At 36.0% G+C, this 26,796-nt stretch overlaps 1 protein-coding gene across 5 annotated transcripts in view; it reads right to left on the reverse strand.

Annotated features, from left to right (window-relative positions):
- Positions 1-26,796, reverse strand: part of LOC150105509 (transformer-2 protein homolog beta-like) — a 125,614-nt gene that overhangs the window by 98,363 nt on the left and 455 nt on the right. For all 5 annotated transcript variants that reach the window (XM_090394225.1, XM_090394223.1, XM_090394226.1 and 2 more), the window contains exon 2: positions 7,988-8,142. In XM_090394225.1, coding sequence (XP_090250351.1) covers positions 7,988-8,142 — 155 coding nt within the window. The remainder of the gene's footprint in view (positions 1-7,987; positions 8,143-26,796) is intronic.

Consider the following 26,796-nt stretch of genomic DNA (forward strand, 5'->3'; position numbering starts at 1 on the left):
TTTACTTCTGACCCAGCTCTCGGATCCATAAGTTAAAACTGGTTTGAACACTGTCTTGTATACAGCTAATTTAGTGTTCCGACTAATTTCTCTCTTATTCCATACGAATTTATTCAATTGACTTCCCACCATACCAGCTTTGCTGATTCTGTTGTCTATTTCTATATTTAATTTACCATCTTCACTAAAAATCGTGCCTAAATAGCTGAAATGTTTTACTTGTTCCACAGGTTCTCCATTCACAACACAGTTGACATTTTCAATGATTCTGCCTATTTTCATTGTCTTTGTCTTTTTATTGCTGACCTTCATACCATATCTATTACAACAGCTGTTCAATTTAGTCAGAGAATCTTGCAGACTTGTAGCGGATTTATTTAGAAGTATAACATCATCTGCATAAAGCAAAGAGCTAACATTAACATCTCCAATTTTGATATCATGTTTAATACCACTTTCCTTCATAATGTGATCCATATAGATAATGAATAACAGAGGGGATAATGTACATCCTTGTCTCACACCAGATTTAACATTAAACCATCTTCCTGTACTTCCTTCAATTCTAACTGCTGACTTACAACTCAAATAAAGACTAAGTATTGCTTGATATAATGCCCCATTGACACCATATAACTGCAGCGTATTGAATAGCTTCTCTCTTGGCACCTTGTCATATGCCTTTTCCAGATCGACAAAACTTAAATACAGATCTTTGTTATATTCCCATGCTTTCTCGACTATTTGTCGTAAAGTGAAGATCTGATCCTGACAGCCTCTATTTGGCCTGAATCCAGCTTGTTCTTCACCAAGCTTTTCTTCCACAATTCTTCTCACCCGTTTCTCAAGTATACTTGCATAGATCTTGCCAGGAACACTCAGTAGGGAAATACCTCTGTAATTCTCACATTCAGTTTTATTTCCCATTTTATATATGGGTACTATGAGAGCTCTACTCCAATCATCGGGAATTCGTCCCTCTGTCCAGGCTTTCTGAACTATGCAGTGCAGCCACTGTAAGACTCTTTATACCACCGTACTTCAGCATTTCTGGTCGAATATCATCTACTCCTGCTGCCTTTCCACATTTCAAGTCTTTGATGGCTTTTTCTACTTCAAGTATGGATATGTATTCCTGACTGCATGCCTGGTCAATGTCTTTTACCACTGTGCTGACATCACTGCTTGTTTCATTTAGCAGTTTTTCAAAGTAATTACTCCATACTTCAAGGATATCTTTTTCTCCCGTTTACATGTCACCTTTATCATCTCTAATTGCTTTTATAGCACTTTTTTCTCCATTCTTAAGCTTCTTCAACAACCTCCAGAATATTTTGCCACCTTCTTGATATTTATTTTCTATATTCTTGCCAAAGTCCTCCCATGACTTTTGTTTAGCTAGTTTTACACAGTGTTTAGCATTCTTGCATTTGTCTCTATATTCTCTAAGAGCACAAGCTGACTTATTTGACAGGAACTTTTGGTATGCTTTCTTCTTTTCCTTCACTGCCTCTTTAACTTCCTGTGTCCACCAGGGAGTTCTGATTTTTTTTATCTTTGCACACAACCTCACCACATGCCTCTCTGGCAGAATTAATCAATGTGTCCTTCAGGGCTTGCCACTGAATCTCCAAGGTTTGGTTTCTGTTCTCAAACTCTTTCATTTTTTCTTCAATAATCTTTGTGTATTTTAGTCTACAGTTCACATTTGAGAGCTGCTGAACTTTTATTCACTTTAAAACTTTCTTACATGTTATTATTTTCAATATGAAATTTAATTTTATCCTGCTCAAGACTAAATAGTGATCACTTCCAATTTCAAATCCTTTGTACTCTGGTGTCCTGCACCAGGGAGAAAACATCACTATCAACAATAACATAGTCAATGAGACTTTTCTTATTCCTAGCCTCTTCTCTCCATGTGAATTTGTGCACATTTTTATGTTGGAACATGGTGTTAGTAATAACCAGTCCATGTCCTGAGCAGAAATCCAACAGATATTCATCATCATCAAATTCCTGCCATGTACCCTCAAGGGGTGTACAGGATATGACAGTACTACATGAAAAAATTACATCATTACTAACTTCCTATCTACAATTTTCCTCCAAATCAGTCTGTTACTTGTCAAGACTCCAACATTATCAGATCTTATATTTCTATCGTCTAAGGCACTTTGTACCGTATCAATCCACCTATATCTTGGTCTTCCTCTGGGTCGTTTTCCTGCCAACCTGGCAGAGAACACTTGTTTTGCTAATCTTTCCTCTCCCATTCTATTTAAGTGACCATACCATCTGAGATTAGCTCTGCTAACGCATTCCTGGATGCTGACAATGTCAAGTTCTTTCCTAATATCCTCATTTTTAATATGATATTGCCATTGATGCCATCTGTTCATGCCTCTAATCTTTCTCAGGACTCTCATATCTGCAGTCTCTAGTCTTTGGTCAAGTGTTTTACTTCTGACCCAGCTCTCAGATCCATAAGTTAAAATTGGTTTGAACACAGTCTTGTATACAGCTAATTTAGTGTTCCGACTAATTTCTTTCTTATTCCATATGAATTTATTCAATTGACTTCCCACGATACCAGTTTTGCTGATTCTGTTGTCTATTTCTATATTTAGTTTACCATCTTCAGTAAAAATTGTGCCTAAGTAGCTGAAATGTTTTACTTGTTCCACAGGTTCTCCATTCACAACACAGTTGACATTTTCAATGATTCTGCCTATTTTCATTGTCTTTGTCTTTTTATTGCTGACCTTCATACCATATCTATTACAACAGCTGTTCAATTTAGTCAGAGAATCTTGCAGACTTGTAGCGGATTTATTTAGAAGTATAACATCATCCGCATAAAGCAAAGAGCTGACATTAACATTTCCAATTTTGATATCAGGTTTAATACCACATTCCTTCATAATGTGATCCATACAGATAATGAATAACAGAGGGGATAATGTACATCCTTGTCTCACACCAGATTTAACATTAAACCATCTTCCTGTACTTCCTTCAATTCTAACTGCTGACTCGCAACTCAGATAAAGACTAAGTATTGCTTGATATAATGCCCCATTGACACCATATAACTGCAGTGTATTGAATAGCTTCTCTCTTGGCACTTTGTCATATGCCTTTTCCAAATCGACAAAACTTAAATACAGATCTTTGTTATATTCCCATGCTTTCTCGACTATTTGTCGTAAAGTGAAGATCTGATCCTGACAACCTCTATTTGGCCTGAATTCAGCTTGTTCTTCACCAAGCTTTTCTTCCACAATTCTTCTCAACCGTTTCTCAAGTATACTTGCATAGATCTTGCCAGGAACACTCAGTAGGGAAATACCTCTGTAATTCTCACATTCAGTTTTATTTCCCTTTTTATATATGGGTACTATGAGAGCTCTACTCCAATCATCGGGAATTCGTCCCTCTGTCCAGGCTTTCTGAACTATGCAGTGCAGCCACTGTAAGACTCTTATACCACCATACTTCGGCATTTCTGGTCGAATATCATCTACTCCTGCTGCCTTTGCACATTTCAAGCCTTTGATGGCTTTTTCTACTTCAAGTATGGATATGTATTCCTGACTGCATGCCTGGTCAGTGTTTTTTATCACTGTGCTGTCATCACTGCTTGTTTCATTTAGCAGTTTTTCAAAGTAATTACTCCATACTTCAAGGATATCTTTTTCTCCTGTTTTCATTTCACCTTTATTATCTCTAACTCCTTTTACAGCACTTTTTCCTCCATTCCTAAGCTTCTTCAACAACCTCCAGAATATTTTGCCACCTTCTTGATATTTATTTTCTATATTCTTGCCAAAGTCCTCCCATGACTTTTGTTTAGCTAGTTTTACACACTGTTTAGCTTTCTTACATTTGTCTCTGTATTCTGTAAGAGTAAAAGCTGACTTATTTGCCAGGATCTTCTGATATGCTTTCTTCTTTTCCTTCACTGCCTCTTTAACTTCCTGTGTCCACCAGGGAGTTCTGATTTTTTTTATCTTTGCACACAACCTCACCACATGCCTCTCTGGCAGAATCAATCAATGTGTCCTTCAGAGCTTGCCACTGAATCTCCAAGGTTTGATTCCTGTTCTCAAACTCTTTCATTTTCTTTTCAATAATATTTCTGTATTTTAGTCTACAGTTTACATCTGAGAGCTGCTCAACTTTTATTCGCTTTAAAACTTTCTTACATGTTATTCTTTTCAATATGAAATTCAATTTCATCCTGCTCAAGACTAAATAGTGATCACTTCCAATTTCAAATCCTCTGTACACTCTGGTGTCCTGCACCAGGGAGAAAACATCACTATCAACAATAACATAGTCAATGAGACTTTTCTTATTCCTAGCCTCTTCTCTCCATGTGAATTTGTGCACATTTTTATGTTGGAACATGGTGTTAGTAATAACCAGTCCATGTCCTGAGCAGAAATCCAACAGATATTTGCCATTATTATTAGCTTTGCTCTTTTCTCCAAATTTTCCCAAAATATTTTTGTATGTTTCACAATCATTTCCTACTCTGCTATTTAGATCCCCAACAAGGAACAACTTTTCATTTTTCATTGTGTCAGTTGCTTTTTCTAAAGCCTCAAAAAATTCCTCCACTTCTACCTTAGTAGAACCTTCTGTGGGACCATAGGCACAAATAAGTCTCATTGTCCAGTTCCCCATTCTCATATTTGCCCACATTACTCTACTTGAGACTGACTGCCATTCAAGAAGATTAGCCTCGTATTTTGTGTTGAATACTATGGCTACTCCTTCTTTTCCTTGATTGTCATTGCCTGAATATAACATTTTGTATTTATTGCTCAGAAAGATCTCACCAGTTTTGGTCTTTTTTGTTTCAGTCACCCCTATTATGTCGATCTGGTACTTATCTAATTCCTCAGCTAGCTCCATTTCTTTGCCATTCAGGCTTCTTACGTTGATAGTACCGATCTTCAACTCTGGTGATGTTGAGTTGGGGTTTATTTTCAGATTTGTTCCAGTAGGTGACTTTTCGCTGTTTGCCCTGGTTCCCTGGCGAAAACAACGGGGGCCTTGTTTAACTGGGCGACGCCCCAGCCGGCATGAAATTTTGTCATGTTATACCATCATTCTATATTTTGGTTTAACCAATAAGAATACAATTTGGTCTGCTAAATCCCAAATTGCCAGCCCATCCTCGTCCGTTCAGTATCCAAGTAGATACCCAACAGGGTGCACCACGAGAAGGTGAGGATTGGACATTAGGTCAGAAGACCTGGTCGGTTCTCCGCATTCCTTTAAAGGCTACGTGGAGGTCTCCTCTCAGTTATACAGTTAAGCAGTGTAATTTTAGACATTTAAAATTCTTAATATCAAGATGGTTTTCTGACAGTCATTTTTTCATAGGTTAACTACTCAGAATGAGAATTCGATTGATGTTTTCATTTTTGATTCATCTGCTTTCCACAAACATAAGTTGAGTAAATCAATTTTTTTAGATGAATAATGGCGAAAACTATAGGCATGAACTGGACATGTGTGTAAAACATATCTGAATTCAAACAATTTTTTCATCCAGTGATTTGAAATTCAGATGGTATTTTCTGGTATATGACTGAAACTTCATGAGATGTGGTAGGCATGCAATGCATTACCTGCTGCTGAAAGTGAGTGATCCGTGGGTTATAAGCAAACATGGAGTGTTAAACATCAGAAGTGTATGCATCAAAAGGGAAATGGCAGTGTAGTGAATGGATGTGAATAACACAGAAATGTTAGTGCTACAAAAGAACAGAAGTATAGAAATATACAAAGATGAATGAAGTCTAAATGACAAAAAAAGTATGGGTCAGAAGAAAAAAGCAAGCAGTTTACCAAATGACAGAAGACAGCTGTTTTTTTTTAAGGTCAAAGCAAGAACTCTAATGTTTGGAGAATCATCTAGTAAGCAGTATAGCAAAGAAAGTAAAAGAAAATAAAGCATTAAGTATTAACAAATAGAAAGGGCAGACTAAAGATACATTATATGGATAAGTAATGCCATTCAGATTAAAAAAGGTAAAAGATGAGTCTGGCTGGAATGAATGATGTAAAAGCTGAAAGTATAAAATCTATTAGAAGTTACTGGCAGAAGCAAAAAAACGAGTGACAAAGTTGTCACTTATGTGTCAATTTATGAGAAAATGAATTGAGAAGAGTCATGACTGCAAAGGTTGTGCAGAAGAAATGGGACATATTTTTTTTGTCTTTGATGGATGAAAGGACTTGTATATGCTGAAAAGTGCAAATAAATGGATTTGGACTTACCTAGAAACTACCTAGATCTACTTTCCTCTGGGTCTTTCACACAATCTTGGGATTCAATACCTGCTTAACTTAAATTTTGTTCCGCTTAAATATTCCTTCATAATATCTTCATTTTTCATGATTCTGCCATTAATGCCATCTGTTAACTCTACCACACCAGATTTTTTCTCAGATCTCACCTGTCCAGTTCTTTATCAACTAATTTTACATCTAAAACCCAGCCCACCAGTAGCTAGTTTACTATTTTGACTAATTTCTCTCTTGTTCCATATGAATTTATTCAGCTGACTTCCTACAACAGCTCTTCTTGTGTTGTCTATTTCCATATGTAATTTGCCATCTTCACTAAAAATTGTGCCTAAGTAGCTACAATGTTTCCTATATTCCTGCCTATTTTCCATAATCTTCACCGATGATTTATACGCCAAATTTGTTACAACAGTTTCTCAATTTAGTTAAGGATTCTTCTGACAGTCGAGCTAAAACATGTCCCATTTTATAACTTAGTGTTTTGAACAGCTTTTCCAATTTAAATGCAGATCCGTATTATATGTCATGATTTCCAAAGTACACCACATGAGATTAGTGGAAAACACTACAGATACTCTCCCTTTCCCTGATTTCTATAAACCACTTATTCAAAAGGATTAACATTTTTGAATTTCTTAGTCCCAGTAACAGAATATAACATGTTACTCCTCATTAACAGGCCTAATGCTGATTTCCTTCATAAGGTGATCCATAGATAAAGAATAAATAAAATTTCCCCCTGATTTTAAAGTACTGTTGATATAGCTAAGGAAGTTTTAACTACTCCAAAAATTCTACAATAGGTCAAATATGCAGCTATATTTTTGCAAGGTAATTTGTTCAATGATAGAAAAGAAAGGAAATGAGTGAATATGCAAATATGCATTTTTAAATAATGAAGTACAGATTTTCAAAAAAATCTGTACTTCATTATCCTAGCACTGGATATGAAGTACAGAGATTCCCAAAGTGTGGGTCGTGAGCTGATTCTGGGTGGGTCACATTAAATACTAAAATGAGAGCAATTTACGTGTTCATTAGAAGAGTTACTCACCAAGAATCATTGGATGAACAAATGAAAGTCAATTCAGTTAAAGCTCACATGAGAATTACTATTTCTGTCTAGTTTCTCTCAGCTCACATATTTATATCAAATCAATTTTGAACTGCTTATCAATCAACTCTCAACAGCAATTACACTTTATTATGCATAGCTCAAAAATGTAGGCGAGTAGACAAACAGGTCAAAACATACTTAGTAGAGTTGAATGCTATTACAGGTTCATAAATTTATATATTAATTAAGTGTATTCAATAAAAACTTTAAAAGTAGTAAAGCAATATCTTTTATTCAAACTTTGCTTGAAAGTGGCAAAATCTCAGTTTCAATTAATTAAGAATTTTTAACTTAAGTAATATGAACATATCTAAACATTAAACTACAATACTAATTTTGGCAAGACTAAATTACAACCAGGTAAATTCACTTCGTTAAAAATTAACACAAAACGTAAGCACAATCAATTTATCCAGTTTTCATCAAATCATTACATTTCATTAAATTTGCATTATATTACAATGCAAAACATACTAATTTACATACAAAATACCGTAGAATATTTGTATGGATATACTGATGGTCTACATCTGCCTATTTTACCTTGATCTGGATTGCTTTCTTGTATAAGATCGAGATCTTGAACGAGAATGAGGACTACGCGAATGATGTGCTGCTTCCCCACTTGGAGAACGTGAATGACGAGAGGGACTCTTTTCAGATCGTCGAGACCCATCTTCCTGAAGCTCAATACTTCCCTAAAAGGGAATGATAAAATTAACAATTCAAATGATAAATAACTAAAATCTGAGTACTAAAGGTTCTCACATTTGACTTTACATTAAAGAAACCTATTCCCCTGTTCATTTCCATTAGTGATTTTTAATACCCTCTCATTCATTCTTCACAAAACATTTGTTCCATAAGGGTTGTTTGAAACAAAGAGAGAAAAAAAAAAAAATATATATATATATAGACAAGATTCAACCATATAATTTTCAGTCACATAAAAAGAAAAACTTGCAAACTGTTTCTATTACAAATATCTTAAATAATTAACTTACTTGCATATAACACGTTTTAGCAAATACTTCCTAACATATTTTCTAAAACATTTTTTTAGAATTTTATTTTTTTTTAAAATTTACTTTTCACTTATAGGGATTACATTCAGTATGACATTCATTCTGCATTTTCCAGATGCATTTCTTTTTTTTTTTCCAGGTTGCTAGTTCTAGGTTCAAACATTGACATCCGCATGCGTTCTTCGGCTGCTTTCAAAAAATGGCATATCAGAAATACACAAAACCACCAAGTAGAAAGCATTGCATGTTCCCTTACCTTTTATCCTTGACCCTTTACAGAGATAATTCTTCTACTGATAATATTTCAATGTCAATACCATGGGGGGGAAGCTAGGTTCTCATTCCTGCACCCTGTTAGTACCCATTAGGAGAAGCTAAAGCTGCTATCAACCAAACGCAAGTGATCGAACTAAAATGCTCCCAAATTTCTGCCCTAAAGGATCCTGGGCCAGGCCTAAAAATAATATAATTTAATATTGAAGGTTTTTCCAGTGTCAAGCAAGATCTCATTGCAAATATTTGCAGAGATAATGACTGCAATGTGCTCTGCCTGCAAGAAACTCATAGAGGAGAAGGTGCTGCAAGACCTTACATCCATGATATGAAACTCAAAGAAATACCCCACGATAAATATGGTAGTGCAACATTTACAAAAGAGAACTTGATCCCATCGTCCACTGACTCAACGAACAACAGAAACATTGAGATCGTTATAATCGCATTTAAAAATATCTCAATCACCTCAGTCTATAAACCACCAGAAGAAGCTTTTTCCTTCCCTGACATCCACCTCAATAATAATGCATACACGACTAATGTTGTGTTAAGTGACTTTAACAGCCATAGTGTTAACTGGGGTTACACAAAGTCCAACAAAGATGGAGAACCTGTTGAAAAATGGGCTGAAAACATTTCTCTAAACTTTATACATAATCCAAAACTCCCTCCTTCTTTCAGTGACAGATGGAAGTGAGGCTATAACCCTGACCTCATATTTGTTAGCTCAAAAATATCCAACATTTGTGTTAAAAAGGTCTTAAATCTGATTCCACATACTCAACATAGACCTATAATGCTTCAATCCAACTCAGCAATTATGCCTAACACAGTTCCTTACAGATGACAATTTAATTTCCAAAAAGCTAATTGGAAGGGTTTCATGGAAAATCTCGACCGCTCCATAGAACAAGTCCCTCCAAACCCTCAAGAGTATCCTGAATTCATGAAAATACTGAGGAAAATCTCCACCAAACACCCCCCCCCCCCCCCGAGGATGTCGCACAAACCACATTCCAGGTCTTTCCATTGACATACAAGCCCAGTATGCTGATTACTTACAACTTTACAACACCAATCCCTTCTCAGAAGAGACTATCCAAGCAGGAGAAAAATTATGCTCCAAGATGGCAGAGAAAAGGCATTCCTCATAGAAAAGAGACCTAGAAGCCTTTGATATGACCCATAGGCAGAAAGGCATGGAACTTTATCAAGAGAATTAGGAAGGATTTCACTAAGCCACATGAACATCCACAGGTAACAGCTAATCAAATTGTTCACCAGCTGCTGCTGAATGGAAAATCCCCTAAAAAGCATACAAAAAAGAAGATACTTAGAACCCTGCACATCATAAATTCTCAACCTCACTCAATATATAGAGAATAATTATAAGCAAAAACTAGCCACAGGAACAGTCTTTGTAGACCTAACTGCAGCATATGATACCATAAACCATCTCCCACTCAGAAATAAAATATACAGAATAACTAGAGACTATCGCCTTGTCCACCTCATCCAATCACTCTTGGAAAACAGACGTTTTTATGTGGACCTGAAAGGGAGTAGGAAGAGCCGCTGGCACCTCAAAAAAAAAAAAGGGCCTCCGCCAGGGAAGTGTGTTATCACCATTACTTTTCAACATCTACATCGATGATCTTCCCATCTTTCAAGGAACTAGAAATTATATCTATGCTGATGACCTTGCCATAGCTACTCAATCAAGAAATTTCAAGTCCATTGAAACTACTCTATCACTTGCCTTAAATAGTCTAACCACATACTATACCAGCAATCAACTAAAACCAAACCCCTTGAAATCCCAGACTGGCCTTTTCCACCTTAACAATAAGGAAGCCAACAGGCAAAGACAAGATTTCTTGGGGAAGGGTCTAAAATAGAACATTCCTGGAACCCAATCTACTTCTGTGTGACTCGATTGCACCCTCTCATATAAAACCCACATAGAAAAAACAAAAGCAAAAGTGAATGCAAGAAACAATATACTAAGAAAGCTTACCTCCTCCAAATGGAGTGCAGACCTTAACACACTGAGATCTTCTGCCTTGGCACTCTGCTGTTCTTATGCTGAATATGCCTGCCCAGTATGGTCCAGATCCTGCCATTCTGAAAAAACTTGATCCAGCATAGAATGAAAGCTCCCACTTAATTACAGGATGCCTGAAACCAACACCACTAAAAGACCTGTATACTTTGGCTGGTATTGCACCCCCTTCAATTCGAAAATCAGCATTCTCAGCTGATGATAGAAGCAGACAAATGAATGATGAACGCCACCCACCATTCAGCCAGACTGCAGTGCCCCAAAGACTAAGATCCCGACATAGCTTCCTAGCAACTGTTGAACCAACTAAAAACCTCCCAGAGACAAGACTTCAACAATGGCTTGCACTATATCCTGAAAATAATTCTGGTATTCCAATAACCGAACATCTTCCATGTGGTTCATGACTAATTTTTCACGGCATTAACAACACCACAACTTTTATCACAAAAATGTTTTATCAACGCTTATATTTCGATGATTTTCAACTCAGCATCATTAGAGCACTTGTATACGTGACAGTGAGTGAAACAATATAATTGCAAAAGGCAAAAAGCTCTAAAGTCCTATTTTTTGGCGCCCTCTAACGAAAAAAAAAAAAAAAAAAGGCAGCTATCTAGCAGTTTTTCTTAGGTTAACCGTCTCCCAAATTTTTGACAAATTAATGCAACCATATTTGTTAAGGTTGGGAGAATTCTTCAAAGCCATTGCTGACTCAAAAAATAATCTTTCAGATCTATAACCACTCCTAAATAGCTCATTCGCTCTGATGATGCCGAGTAAAATCAGCAAAATATAAGCGTTAATAAAACATCTTTGTGATAAAAGTGTGTGTGTGTGTGTGTGTGTGTGTGGTGTTGTTAATACCGTGAAAAATAAGTCATGAATAACCATCAACACCTAAGCTTATCTGTTAGATTGATGATTCTGCACGGAGAAGATACTGTATACAAAGCGCGACGGTCGGTAAGTTGAAACTGAAATTGTCCAGAAAATTGAACAGGTTAGCCTTCCTTAAACGATGCCGAGACAACGATATCATTCCATCTTTTCTGAAATTAAAAAAAAAAGTTACAATCAGCAAAGGCACATCGTATTTATCGACGGGCGAGTTTAGCGCTTCTTCGAGAACAAATCGCCGCTACTCGCATTGTGCTAAGTAAGCTAAATAGCTCCACAACAAGAACTAATCAACGTGTTAAATCCTGAAATATGGACTGTCCTACAGCACATCTCCGAAGTTGCAGCAAAAAAATAATTCACAAAAGTAAAAAGCAAACACCTAAAGAAATATGAACTCCTACAACAGCGCCAACATACGAAGTCGCGACCGCAACTTCGACGAGACCACGTGGTCGTAAACCTATCGTCGGAAACACTCACTGAAGAAGCTAACAACGCTCTCAGTCTAGGACACAACTTTCCCGTCACGCCCAAACAAATTCCTAAACTAGAAATTATGATGAAAGTAGAACGGGGTATCCACGATCTTCCGCCAGCAATGGCCAATAACGCGCGACTAGATATAGCAAGTATTATAAACAAGGCTAAGCCTCCAAACGTAAGCAAATAACTGCCCTAAAAAAAGTTATATAATAATAAAAATATTATTATTACAAAAGCCGATAAAGGAAATGCAACAGTTATCATGAATAAAGAAGAGTATAACAGAAAAATGCAAGATCCCATATGTGACAGTTCCACATATCAAATTATACATCGAGACCCTACAATGTCTCAAAAGATAAAAGTCCGAAAATTACTGAAAAAAGTGACATCATGGCCCAAAGAAATCATCAGGAAAATAAAACCAATTCATGTTAAACCACCCCGTATTTATGGTTTACCAAAAATCCACAAAACTAATATCCCCCTACGCCCTATAGTTGATAGCATAGATACTCCCACGTATAAATTGCCTCGGCATTTAGCCAATTCGCTTCTCCCCCCCTTACTGGCAACTCCTCTACTTTTGTAAAAAATGCAATCCATTTCAAAATGGATTGTTAAAAATCTAATCCTAAAAGATTCAGACATAATGGTTAGTTTCGATGTCACCTCCTTATTTACCAATGTACCACTTATAGACACTCTTGATTTAATCAAGTCTAAATTTCCCCCAGATATTTTTGAATTCTTTCAATTTACCATGAATGCAGGTTACTTTACATGGGGAGGAAAATTCAACAAACAGATTAATGGTACTGCTATGGGTTTCCCCCCCCTCTCTCTACCCCGTTAGCAAATTTTTACATAGAACACTTTGAAAACAAAGTACTTACCACAGCTACATACAAGCCACAAGTGTGGTTATGCTATGTAGATAATGTGTTTGCCATCTGGCCCCATTGACAAGACACTTTGGATGCTTTTGTCACCTACCTAAACAGCCAACACCCCAAAATTCACTTCACAGTAGAAAAAGAATCAAATAACTGTTTACCATTTCTTGACACATTAGTCGCCCGCCTTTCAGATGGATCACTATCTTTTTCTATTTACAGAAAGCCTACACACACAGGAAGATACCTACATAAACAATCACATCATCATCCAGTCCAACAGTATGGCATTTTAAAAACACACACAGAGCCATTTGTTCTAACGATACAGCTCTGACCACTGAACTCCAATACCTGCACCATACGTTCTTAGCCAACGGCTACAATCCCTACAAAATAGATAAAATACTACATAGGCCTTACTCTTCCCTCCCCTAATACACAAGAATACAACATGACCATTTCTATTCCCTATATCAGAGGTACATCGGAAAAGATAGCCAAAGTATTGTTGAAACATGGCCTTTGCACCACTTTCAAACCTCATGTCAAGCTGGCAACTCTGATCCGCTTGCCTAACGATAAACTTCACCCTTTAGCACACCCAGGAATGTATGAAGTTCTTTGTGACTGTGACTTGGCCTATTATGGGCAAACAGGAAAATCAGTGAACATCCGCCTGGAAGAACATGAAAGATACATTCGCTACTATTACTATGGCAAGTCGGGACTGGCAGCCCACGCTTTGGACACTCCTTCACACAGGATTAGATGGAGGAAAACAAATGCGCTATTTAGGAGTCGTTATAGATCTGAAAGATTATTTTTTGAGTCAGCAATGGCTTTGAAGAATTCTCCTAACCTTAACAAATATGGTTGCATTAATTTGCCAAAAATTTGGGAGACGGTTATCCTAAGAAAAACTCCTGAATAGCTGCTGGTTTGTTCGTTTTTTTCCCCCGTTAGAGGGCACCAAAAATAGGACTTTAGATCTTTTGTCTTTTACAATTATATCGTTTCACTCACTCACTCACTGTCACGTATACAAGTGTGTTGTGCTCTGATGATGCCAAGTTGAAAATCAGCGTTAATAGGAAACTCCAAGGAGTCGACAGACTCATCGAGGGAGGCCCTAACATCATGTCAAGAACAACTATTCAACATTCACACAGTATCTATCATACCTTGCCTTGAACTCATTCACGGCAGTAGCACCCACAACAGACTCTGGAAGCTTATTCCACTCATTTACCTCTCTCCAAGTAAAGAACCTAGCTCTAACACCCTTGTCAACCACGCTCTTGCCCAGCTTCCATGCATGGCCCCTAGTCCTCCCACCACCAGTCATATTTTCAAAAGTGTCTTCTGGATCAATCTTATAAAAACCCTTCAGTAATTTGAATGTCTCAATCATATCACCCCTCCTTCGCCTATCGTCCAATTTCTGCAACCCACAAATCTTCAACCTATTCTCATAAGGTTCATTCCACAGACCTGCTATCATCTTGGTCACTCGTCTCTGGACCTTCTCCACTTCCTCCCCATCACGAAGAAACCCTGGTGCCCATAGCTGGGCACAGAAGTCCAGACGGGGTCTTATCAAGGCTCGATACAGAGGAACAACAACTTGTTCGTCTCTGCATGTTAAAGTATTTTTCAGAAGCCAAGTGATTTGGTGAGCTGTTTTAGTTACTTTTGCAATGTGCCCCCTAAACTTCAACTCCCTATCCACCAACACTCCCAAATCCTTGGCCTCATCAATCTCCTGGAGTATGATTCCACCAATGCGATATACTGCTGCTATTCTTTTCACCCCAAAGTGCATAACCTTACACTTTGCCACATTAAATTGACATCCATTTTTCCTAGCCCAGTCCTCCAAACTATCCAAATCATCCTGTAAAATTTTGACATCTTGTGCACTCACAATTGCTTTACCCAACTTTGCATCATCAGCAAACAAGTGAACACTTCCTCTCAGATCCTTTCCAATATCATTGATGAACAAAGTGAAAAGCAGTGGTCCAAGAACAGAGCCCTGTGGCACTCCACTAGTCACAAGACGTCTTTTAGACTCCACTCCTGAGTAAACCACTCTTTGATATCTCTCCTTCAACCACCCTCTTATCCATCTCACCAACCCTATATCTATACCCATCTGCTCAGTTTACTGATTAGGGTTCCATGTGGTATCCTATCAAAGGCCTTGGCAAGGTCCAGTAGTATCACTGTAAACCCATTACCCCTATCCAGTTCAGCCGTCACTGTGTTATAAAACGTGAGCAAGTTACTGAGGCATGATCTACCCTTCACAAAACCATGTTGTCCCCCATACAATATCCCATTTTCATCTATCCAATCCTGTATTCTTTTCTTGACTAATTTCTCTAAGACCTTGACAATGATTCCTGATATGCTAATCGGTCGGTAATTTACAACAGCAGTCTTGGAACCACCTTTATGCAGTGGAACTATTTTCCCCTCTTTCCACCCGCTCGGGACTAACCCAGACCCGAGACTCAAATTAAACAAAATGGTCAAGGGTACTGACAATTCTTTAGTTGCTTCTCGTACAACACGAGACTTCTCGTACAACCACCTTTATGCAGTGGAACTATTTTCCCCTCTTTCCACCCGCTCGGGACTAACCCAGACCCGAGACTCAAATTAAACAAAATGGTCAAGGGTACTGACAATTCTTTAGCTGCTTCTCGTACAACACGAGCTGGTAGAGCATCCAATCCCACAGATGTATTGACATTGAAGTTATGCAATAGACTACTCACCTCCACTTCATTAACCACAATTCCCGTATAATCTACTGGTTTATTCGTTTCTGCAATGTCACCACCTGGATGATATACTTTTGCAAAGTGCTCACTCAGTAACTCAACTATCTCAACTGATTCAGTTACCTCCCTACCATCGGCATTCTTTAAAATCAATCTGCCATGTACATTTTTCCTTTTACTTGCTACATATCTAAAAAACTGTTTAGGATTCTCTTTAGCCTGCATGGCCAATGTTCTTTCATAATCCTTTTTTGCTTTTCTTACCACACTCGTCACCCTTCTGGCCTGCGCTTTATACCGTTCATGTGCCTGCCGGTCACCCTTCTCCTTAAATTCCCTCCATAGTTGTTTCTTTTTTTGCAACTCAAGCTTAATGGTGTTATTCATCCATTTAACCCCTACTTGATTTATTATTCGGACTCTAGGTATACAGTCAGTCTAGGTATAAGACCAAGGGGCCAAAAATTATTGCTGAATCTTCTCCCAAGGATATTTACAATGCAGACGATGCAGGACTGTTTTCGTGCAATGCCCAAGCATACTTATTTGTTTAAAAATGAATGTACCAAAGGATTTAAATCTTCAAAAGAGCAACTAACAGTTCTTTGATGTGCTAATATGAAAGGTGAGAAACAACAGCTACTAGTGATTGGAAAAAGTAAAAATCCTCAGCATTTTAAGTGCCAAAAGTTTGCCTGTTGACTACTGTTCTATACAAATTCTTGGATGACTAATGCTATTTTCAACAACTGATTCGTTCAATGGATCTTAAAGCAAAAAACTGTCTTGTTGGCAGACAACTGCACTGCACACATTTATCATTAAAGAACATAGTAATCTTGCCTTCAAACACTATCATTAATTCAATCATGTGACCAAGATTATTGCAGGAAAGTTCATGCGAAAATTATAGCTGAACTTGATTATGTAAAAGACCAATCTGATGTAAGTGCAATTACAAAAAAGATTTCCTTTCTTCATGCACTGCATTTGGTAGCAATATCATGGAAGCAAGTCTCAGAGAAGATTATTGAAAACTGCTTCCAGAAAGGTGGATTTTTTTAAGACAAACTCTGAAACACCTGAAGATTTTTGATAATCAGAAGAAAGAGTTTCAGAGTTTAAAAAACCCCAGATGGTATGTCAAAAGAAGAATTTGAAAATTGGTTGGATATTTATAACAATGTTGAAGTGGTGGCTACAATGAGTGTCCGAAATATGCCAATCTGCTTCCAATGAGAACTTTAATGGAAGTGTTAAATTGTGAATGAAGATATTTGGGAATTATAATACTTCATTCACATTTAACATACTCTGCCATAACTTAAGCAAGACTTGTAAATATCATTTGTTAGTCTCTTGCTTATAAATTATTATTCATATAATTACTTTGAGTTTGTTTATTATTGTTTAATTATATAATTTTGGGATATGTATTAGTAATGAAAGGACTCTGTGTTAAAATGTCATTCAATTTATTTTATTTATTCCTGTTAATATTATAAAAGGCTGTGCATATATATTTATTATAAGAATTTGTATTTATCATATTTAAATGTATTTTATGTGAACTACGGATTATTTTTTTTATTTGTTATTTCTGAAAGAGAATGTAAATGTGTGGAATTCTGCTGATGTGATTTGATTGGTTACAGTCGGAGAACCAAGTTGTTTTAGTTAGCACATGCTTAGAACGTGAATGGCTATGTATATGGAGAGAGGCAGTAGGATGTAAGCTGAACTGGTTAGAACCGGATTTGGGGCAGGAAAGAATAAGTATATTTGATTGGAAAACGAAAGTAAAGGGAAGAAGCGTTGAGGAGACAGCAAGGAGTTAAGTAACTGGTGGCACAGTAAGGGGATTTGGAAATGCCGTAAATCGATTAAGAAAGGGCCGGGAATTAATAGGCAATTCAGAATATTTCTACGGAATTCTAATCATCATCATACGTATCAAGGATTTAGGCCTAGTATGGCCTGTTCCGGCCTTAGAAGTCATCGTTGAATCGTTTAAGAGGACGTCCTGGTTTTCTTTTTTCTAATGGCTTGTACTTTAAGGCTTGTTTTGGTAATCTTTCTGTTTTCATTCTTTGAACTTGTTCCATCCATCTATGTTTATATTTTTTAATTTTTTCAATTACTGGTTCTTGGTTTAATTCTTTCATAATATCTTCGTTTCTTTTGTGATCAAATAGGGTATACTTTGCAGTTTTTCTCATAAACTTCATTTCTGCTGTTGTTAATCTTTGTTTGTCTTTTTGTTTTATTGTCCAGATCATTAAGACCGGTAGGGCTAATGTATTGTATACTTTTAGCCTGGTTTGTTTTTGAACTAGGTTTGGTTTAAATATAGAGTTAATTACTCCTGTTATTTTTAAATATTTTGCAATTTTTAGGTTTATATCTTTTTCATTTTCATAAGTGATCATACATCCTAGGTACTTAAATGAATTCACCTGTTCTAAGATCTTGTTATCTAATACTATTTTAGTTCTTGCTGGATCTTGTCCTTTAAAGGCCATAGTTTTTGATTTTTCCGTTGATATTATCATACCATAATCTTTGGATATCTCATTTAGATTTAAAATAGCTTTCTGTAAGTTATCTTCAAGAATTCTAATATTACGACGAATTCCAAATGTTTTGAGAAAGAATAGTGCAAAGCTGAATTTAATGCATAGAAGAAAATAAGGAATTAGTAGATTACTTAAAACGAGTGCGTCAAGACCTGTATAACTCTGCATCTATAAATTCAGTTATTATAGCGAAAATTTCTTTTGAATAGTGTTACTTCAAAGTAATAGTTAACTACAGTTTTAAGTGTGCCTATAGTGAATCCAATGTGTAAAAGGTGTAACCCAGTAAGAGCAGTCCTTTTTATATTTCAGCGTGAAGAAATAAAAGTTAGCTCTGCCTGATATATCTTAACATTTACTGTGTCGTTCTACTAAAAATAGCTGAAGTATGGAGCTTTCAAGTGTTTCCCCCCTTGAAATGATAACTGCCTCATTAAGTGTTTGTTGACTAAAAGTGAATTAGAGAATTCTACTTTAAGAATAATTACTGTAAAATTCTGTAACATTGAACTGTGTGAACCATTTTCAATTATTCGGAAGAATATAGAATTGACAGCTGAATGGTTGATGCCTAATGTATTATGTTTTGTTATGAGTATTTGAACTAAGTTGACGTATAAAAGAATTGAATTATCTCATTGATTAGAGACAAGTTGTGATAATAGTATTTAAGCGTTGAAGAATAAGATCTGTAAATTTTAACTTTAATCTTTAAACCAAACCGAGTGGCTACTAGTGTCTCAGAGATATTTTGAATATTGTTCAATTAGATTATCTTGCTTAGAAAATTATGCTTAAATGTACATGTTTCATAACCCTGTATTAAATGTTTATTTTATTGAATTCAGTTTGTTGTTTGCCTGATTTTTCTTCAATACACCACTCATAAAATTTATTCGAACCTTGCAGAAGCCTTATATGATATTAGTAACCTCGGCCTGTAAAAGAAGATTATATAAATGTAGTTGAAGGTTGATTCCTCTATTTCACTTAGACTGACTAATCTGAATATAGGGTGGTGCAGTATAATAAAATTTCTCTATATTTGGATCAGTAATCAACCAACAATTAAATAAGAAAAAAAAAACCGGATAATTTAAATAAGAATAACGTTCCAACAAAATGGCAGATTCAAAGCAGAATGTACAATCCAACAGAAGCAGTGAACCTGACTAATATCTAGATGCAAGGAGCAATATGAATACTTCGTCGTGATGCGCAACAAACTTCGAAAGACATCATGAATATGAGCAATTTATTCATGAACTACTATATTCAAACAGACAGCACTAGATAAGTTTTTAAAATTATTGCAAAAAGTCGTTGCTTATGAAAAAGTTTATATCAATAAATTGAAATCAGTGATGCAATTTTTGATATCCTTTGCTCGATGTTATTATACAGTTATTGATATCGAAAAGAGACTGTCCCAAAGTGATTACAAAAAGCAGCGTCTACTATATATATATATATATATATACAGTAGACGCTGTGTGTGTGCACACACACACACACAGCATCTTCCCCATCCACACTCCACAGGTACAAACAAAACAAAATTATTAGTAAGCAGGAAACAGAGTAAAATACCCTAGAGCTATTTCAAAATATGTAATGGAAATTTTTCCTAAGAATTTTCAATATTTTCACATGTATCCCTTCTAGTCTTTTAACCCCAGGAAAGAAGTTTTCAGAGAATATCCCAGAAAAACCTGGCACCAAAAATATTAACAGGGCCTGTTTCTGGAAATCACCTGAATAAAGAATTCTAAAGCTTCAAGAAAACTGCATTTCCAAACATGGTTAAGTAGCAGAGACTTGATTAGAGGATTTTGAATTTTTTCTCTCTGAAATTATACAAAAACGTATGATGATTTCATGAAAGGAATGACTGTAGTTTCTATACAATGCTTAATTATTTTTGTGACTACTAGAGAGAAATAGGAATAAAAACAATATTTATGTACAGCAATATTCAGCACCAGAATATAAAATACCCTTCGATAATTGTTTCTGCTGACTACATTTTTTACAAATATTTCCACTCCCCATTAGCTACCATTTGAAATTTCCCTGCTCTCCTCTACACTTAAAAGAACTGCAGATATATTCACAGAAAATCTCCCCTCTTATTTTATTGGCAGCAAGTGGCATTAAAAGATCCACCAATTTTAACGTTCTCTAACCACGCTACTGGCCAGGACGTCTATAGACGTCAAGGTTTTCATGGATGCGAAGTGCTTATTAAAGTTGTAATACCATTGATATTACATTAATTTTACATCTACATCTCTGGTTCAGTGAAACATTTAAAACCCAGTTATTCTCTAATAATTTTTTTAGAAAAAAAAAATTAACATACAATCCTGTTCAATGCAAGATGTGTGAAACTTGTACAAAAAATTATAGAACGAAAATTTAATTATTGTATATTTACTTAGAGAAATTTTTTATATATCTTGTGAATAACCAAAATAAAAATATGGAAAAATACTAAATTCCACACACAGGAAGAAGTTTTCAGAGGTTTACCACATTTCATCAATGGGAGCACCAAAAAAATAATAAAATAAACTGATCTCAAATGCCATGTTCCCAAAGTGCTTAGAGGACAGAAATAAGATATGATAATATTGGAGTCGTGACATAAGAAATTAATTTGGAAGAAAACTGTTGATAGGTTAGTAATGATGTACTTTTTTCATGTAGTACTATCATGATATCCTGTGCCCCCCCCCCCCAAAGGTTAAATGAAAAAGCAACAATTCAAGGAGGATAGGGATCTGTGATAACTCTGCCTGAAGTTGGTTACTCTAAGTCAGTGTTTCTCAACGTTTTTTGGATCATGCCCCACCTCAACGTCTCAAAGATTTTGATGCCCTGCCTCTAGCATAATAGTCAGCCAAGTTCTGAAAAAGTATAATATAAATATGTACATTTTCAAATCCACCCCACTGTGGGGTGGATTTGAAATTGTAATTTGATTAGAGCAGTGTACTAATCAAATTGAAACACTGCACTAATCAAATTGAAATTTGATTAGAGCAGTGTTTCTCAACGCCCAACGTTGAGAAACACTGCTCTAAGTAGTGATCTGTTCAGCCAGTTTCAAACCTGGTTGTTTGAAACTGGCTTTGAGGAAGGTAGTGCAGTGGGCTAGCAACCCAATCACATAAAAAAAAAAAAATTTTATCCTACGAAACCGATACAAACAAACCCTCCAAATAGTGCTCAATGGCAAATGACCTGGAATGGAAAAAAGGATATGACTGATTACAAAATAAGCAGAAAAATAAGAATAAAATAACAACAGATATTAAAATCGCAACATGAAATGTAAGGACAATGAAACAAATAGGAAAGATGAATGAAGTTGCTAATGAAATGCTGAAATATAAAATAGATCTCATTGCACTACAAGAAATGAGATGGCAAGGATAGGGGAGAATTGATAAGCAACATTATAGTATTATTTAGTGGTCCCAATGAACGAATTGGTCAGCTGTGTACTGGCTTCATATTAAGCAGGAAAATACAGAAAAGTATGTTAGAATATGAAGCTATTTGTGACCAAATATGTAAAATAAAACTAAAAGGAAAATTTAGAAACATTACTGTCATTTTCAGCTCATGCACCAACTGAGAAAGAAGAAATTGAAAAAGATAGATTTTATGAACAATTTAACAAAGTTTGCTGTAAGACACAAAAATGCCATTCTATTAGTCATGAGAAACTTTAACGCTAAGATCAGGAAAGATGAAAATCAAAAGCAAGTTGCAGGAATATCTACATTACATGATAAAAACAATGAAAATGTTGATTTACTGATGAAATTTGCAATAAACTTAGTAATGATGTAAAGGAAGCTAAAAATACCAACATAACTTGAAAACCAAATTAATTAAAACTGAAAATGACATAGCTAAAAGATGAAGATTTTAATAGTATTGATGAAAAATTGAATACAGTAGAAAATATAATTAAAGAAGCAGCTGCCAAAATGATAGGCAAAAAGAAAAGAACTCGTAACGAAGAATGTGATACAGCTATAAAAGAGAAGAATAGAGCCAGAGCACAAATGATACAGCTAAATACTAGAATGGGGAGAGATATAGTTCGCCCACAGATTAGAGACCCTTCTGCACATGTCACAAAAAGGAGAATCCATTCTGATAAGGGTAATCAATCCGTATTGTGGGACGAGTTGTTTATTATTACACGTTGGAAAATTAACTTATGTTTTATGATCATCGTAGTTAACTATGTTGCTTGTATAACAGTTGGAAAATTTTACCTATAAAGCACGTGATTTCGCGTGTTGGCGACAATTCGTATGTCCTTCATTTCTTTCTTCCCTTCAGCATGAAGCGACTATTCTTGGCAAGTTTCCCAAGTGGAGATCTCTAAAGCATGGGTATACTATATAATGAACTTAGAAGAAAAGCAAATAATATACTAAAAAAAGAAAATTATGAAATAAAAAAATAGAACTTACTCAAAACGAAAGTAGAAAATTTTATGCTGCCATCCAAAGAACTAAAAACTAGTGGATGTAAAGATAAAGAAAATTTGTCAGAGAGAAAAAGAAAATATTCATAGAGATGGGCAGAATATTTTAAGGATTTATTAAACAGAAGAAAATAGGAAAATATTCAATTAGAAAGAAGAAAGGACAAAGAGAATACTCCTATAAACCACTAACTAATGAAATTGAAACTAAAATACAAAAAATTAGAAATAATAAAGCACTGGGAGAATACAATATAGTTGCAGAATTATTAAAATGGATATATTTTTGACCTGGTCCAAGGAAGAAACACCAGATGGTGAAATAATCTGTCCTATTTTATTATTATTATGGGCGACTCCAAGGAGTCCCCAGACTCATCAAGGGAGGCCCTAAATATCATGTCCACACAACTATATGACATTCTCACAGTATCTATCATACCTTGCCTTGAACTCACTCACCGTCATAGCACCCACAACATACTCTGGCAGCTTATTCCACTCATTTACCACTCTAAAAGTAAAGAACCCAACCCTAACACCCTTGCACAGCTTCCATAGGTGTCCCCTAGTTCTCCCACCACCAGTCCTGATCTCAAAAATATCGCCTGAATTAAACCTATAGAAAACCTTTAGCAATTTGAATGTCTCAATCATATCTCCACTTTTCTGCCTATCAACTAATTTCTGCAACCCACAAATCTTCAACCTGTTCTCATAAGGTTCATTCCATAGACCTGCTAACATCTTGGTCACTCGCCTCCTGATCCTCTCCACCTCCTCCCCATCAAGAAGAAACCTAGGTGACCAAATCTGGGCACAGTAGTCAGGATGAGGTCTTATCAAGGCTCGGTACAGAGATACAATAACTTGCTCGTCTCTGCTCTCAAAGTATTTTTCAACAACCAAGTGAGTTGAGCTGATTTAGCCACTTTTGCAATGTGCCACCTAAACTTCATCTCCCTATCCACCAACACTCCCAAGTCCCTGGCCTCATCAATCTCCTGGAGTACAGATCCACCAATGTGGTATACTGCTGGTAATATTTTCACCCCAAAATGCATAAACTTACATTTTGTCACATTAAATTGACATCCATTCTCATTAGCCCAGATCTCCAATCTATCCAAGTCGTCCTGCAAGATTTTGACATCTTCTGCATTCACTATTGCCCTACCCAACTTTGCATCATCAGCGAACAAATGAACTGTTCCTCTTAGATCCTTCCCTATATCGTTAATGAACAAATTAAACAGCAGTGGTCCAAGAACAGAACCCTGCGGAACACCACTAGTCACAAAAATTTTTGAAGGGGGTGATCAGATTTAAGTAATCTAGGAGATGTGATTGAGAATGAGGCATGATCAACCATAGCAATTAAAGAACATATTCAGGCTGGAAATAAAGCATAATATGCAAATATGAGCATGATTAAAAGCATAAGCAGAAATACTAAAATATTTATATATAAAATGCTCATTAGACCAATGGTTACATATGGAAGCGAAACTCAGTGAAAAACACCAAGACAGTTTGTGGAAATTTGAAAGGAAGATTCTAAGAATTTATGGACCTATTGAAGAAAACAGTGTATGGAGAATACAGTACAAAAAAATTAATCAGATACTAAATGAAGAAGATATTGTTAGGTTGACAAAAGCACAAAGATTGCAATGGTTAGGTGTAGAGAGAATGGAAGATGATTAAAAGCATAAGCAGAAATACTAAAATACTTGTATATAAAACGCTCATTAGACCCATGGTTACATACGGAAGCAAAACTCAGTGAAAAAAACCAAGACAGTTTGAGGAAATTTGAAAGGAAGATTCTAAGAATTTATGAACCTGTTGAAGAAAACAGTGTATGGAGAATACAGTACAAAGAAATTAATCAGATACTAAATGAAGATATTGTTAGGTTGACAAAAGCACAAAGATTGCAATGGTTAGGTCATGTTAGAGAGAATGGAAGACTTCCATATGCCAAGAAGAATGTTAAGAGAGAAGATATATGCAACAAGGAAAAAAGGAAGACCGAGATTGAGATGGAATGACAACGTAATCCAAGACTTGACTACTATGAAAGTGAAAGGCTGTGAAAAATTAGTCAAGGATAGATTACGGAGGCAAATTGTACCAAAACAGTACATAACTAAACTTGATCTAATGTCCGCCCTTCTGCTAACACGTTTGGCTTAGTTGTATAAACACACATCTCAGCCATGGCTTCTTCATCAAAACACTAAACTTAATTCACCACTCACACACTTCTCACTGTATAACAGCTAATACTGTATAAATTCCAAATCTGGAATACTGTTTACATATATTGGAAGTCACCTTGTTAAGAATGATAACTGTTATTCAGAAATGAGCAACTGATGAGATGATCACTCTTCCTCACAGATAAAATCTGGCCTGGTTGTCCAAGTAGTTAGCATATCTGCTCTCCAGTCAAAAGTCTGCAGGTTGGTTCAAATCCCACCATAAGCATGAGTGTCTGTGAAAATACTCGTGGTGGTGAGCAATGGATGGCATGGCGTAGATGATGTGGTTCACTGTAGTTGGTGGATTGAGTGGTGGAGACGGAGAATTGTAGAGTAGGTGTCTTCCCTCGATGAGTCTTTGGACTCCTTGGAGGTGTCATGTAATAATAACGTGAAGTAATTGTGTTTGTAGCAATTATAAGTAAAAACTGATAGTAAATAAATCTAAAAATTAAGTTAGCATTCATTTTCCTGGTTGGTCAAGAAATGAGCGTATCCACTTTCCAGTCAAAAGGCTGCGGGTTCAAATCCCACCATAGGCATGGATGTTTGCGATTGTCTGTGAAAATACCAGTGGTGGTGATGGGCAGCAGATGGCATTAGTTGGTAGATTGAGTGATGAAGACAGTGTAGAGTAGGTGCCCTCCCTCGATGAGTCTTTGGTCACGTAATAATAATCACTCGTACACTACTTTTGTCCTTTTCTTTTGCATAAGCATTTTCATAAATGATGTTCTGAATAAGCTACCATCATTCTTCCACATTCTGAATTCAAATCAGGAGCATCTGCTAGTCATGCATTTACTGCCCAGCTTCAAATCTACCCTCTAAAAACCTTCAGCTACTCAAGAAATACATGACTGAAATGTTTCCATACCAACAACAAGTTCTGCTTGCATCTGGAGATAAAGTACCGTTTGCACTAGCATTGATACTGCAATGAAATTAGTGCACTGCAAAATTTCACTTAATATGTACAAAGCTTTGATATGCAAATTAAAAGAAAAAAAATAAGTCACTTTCCATGTGACTTGAATTCAGGAACTGAAGGCAATCACTATATCAAAATAGATGAAGCAATACCTTCGATTTTATGCCCATAGGAACATGTTAAGTTTACAGGGAAAAAACCTTCAAAATTCTCACTATGAAGACAAATGATAAGATTAAAATGAAACACGAAATCTGGAAGAAAATAAAGAAAATTTCAATTAAATATAGCTTCTCCAAGTATTATTATGGTAAGATAGACAATGATCACCGAATTCAAATCCTATTCCAAAAGGAATGCCAACATTGGAAGTTACAAAAAGATGCAACGTTAGTTTATTCCAATATCAATGAATGGAATTTAATCGAACTAGTTCTTTTTCACAGCATTCGAAACAACTTTCCATGATTTTGTAGTGCTGAAAACACAATACTAATCCAAATATATAAGGCAAAAATTTTAAAAATACAAAACATATACAAAATCTTGGTGTTTTATGACAAGCATACGCACTTTAGTCACAAAGTGTAATTTTCCAACCAAAAATACAACTGACCTATTCACGTACAAT

This window comes from Typopeltis vanoorti, chromosome 6, assembly GCF_054136105.1.
Source record: "Typopeltis vanoorti isolate ZY-2024b chromosome 6, IOZ_Tvanoo_1.0, whole genome shotgun sequence".
NCBI classification, from domain to species: domain Eukaryota; kingdom Metazoa; phylum Arthropoda; class Arachnida; order Uropygi; family Thelyphonidae; genus Typopeltis; species Typopeltis vanoorti.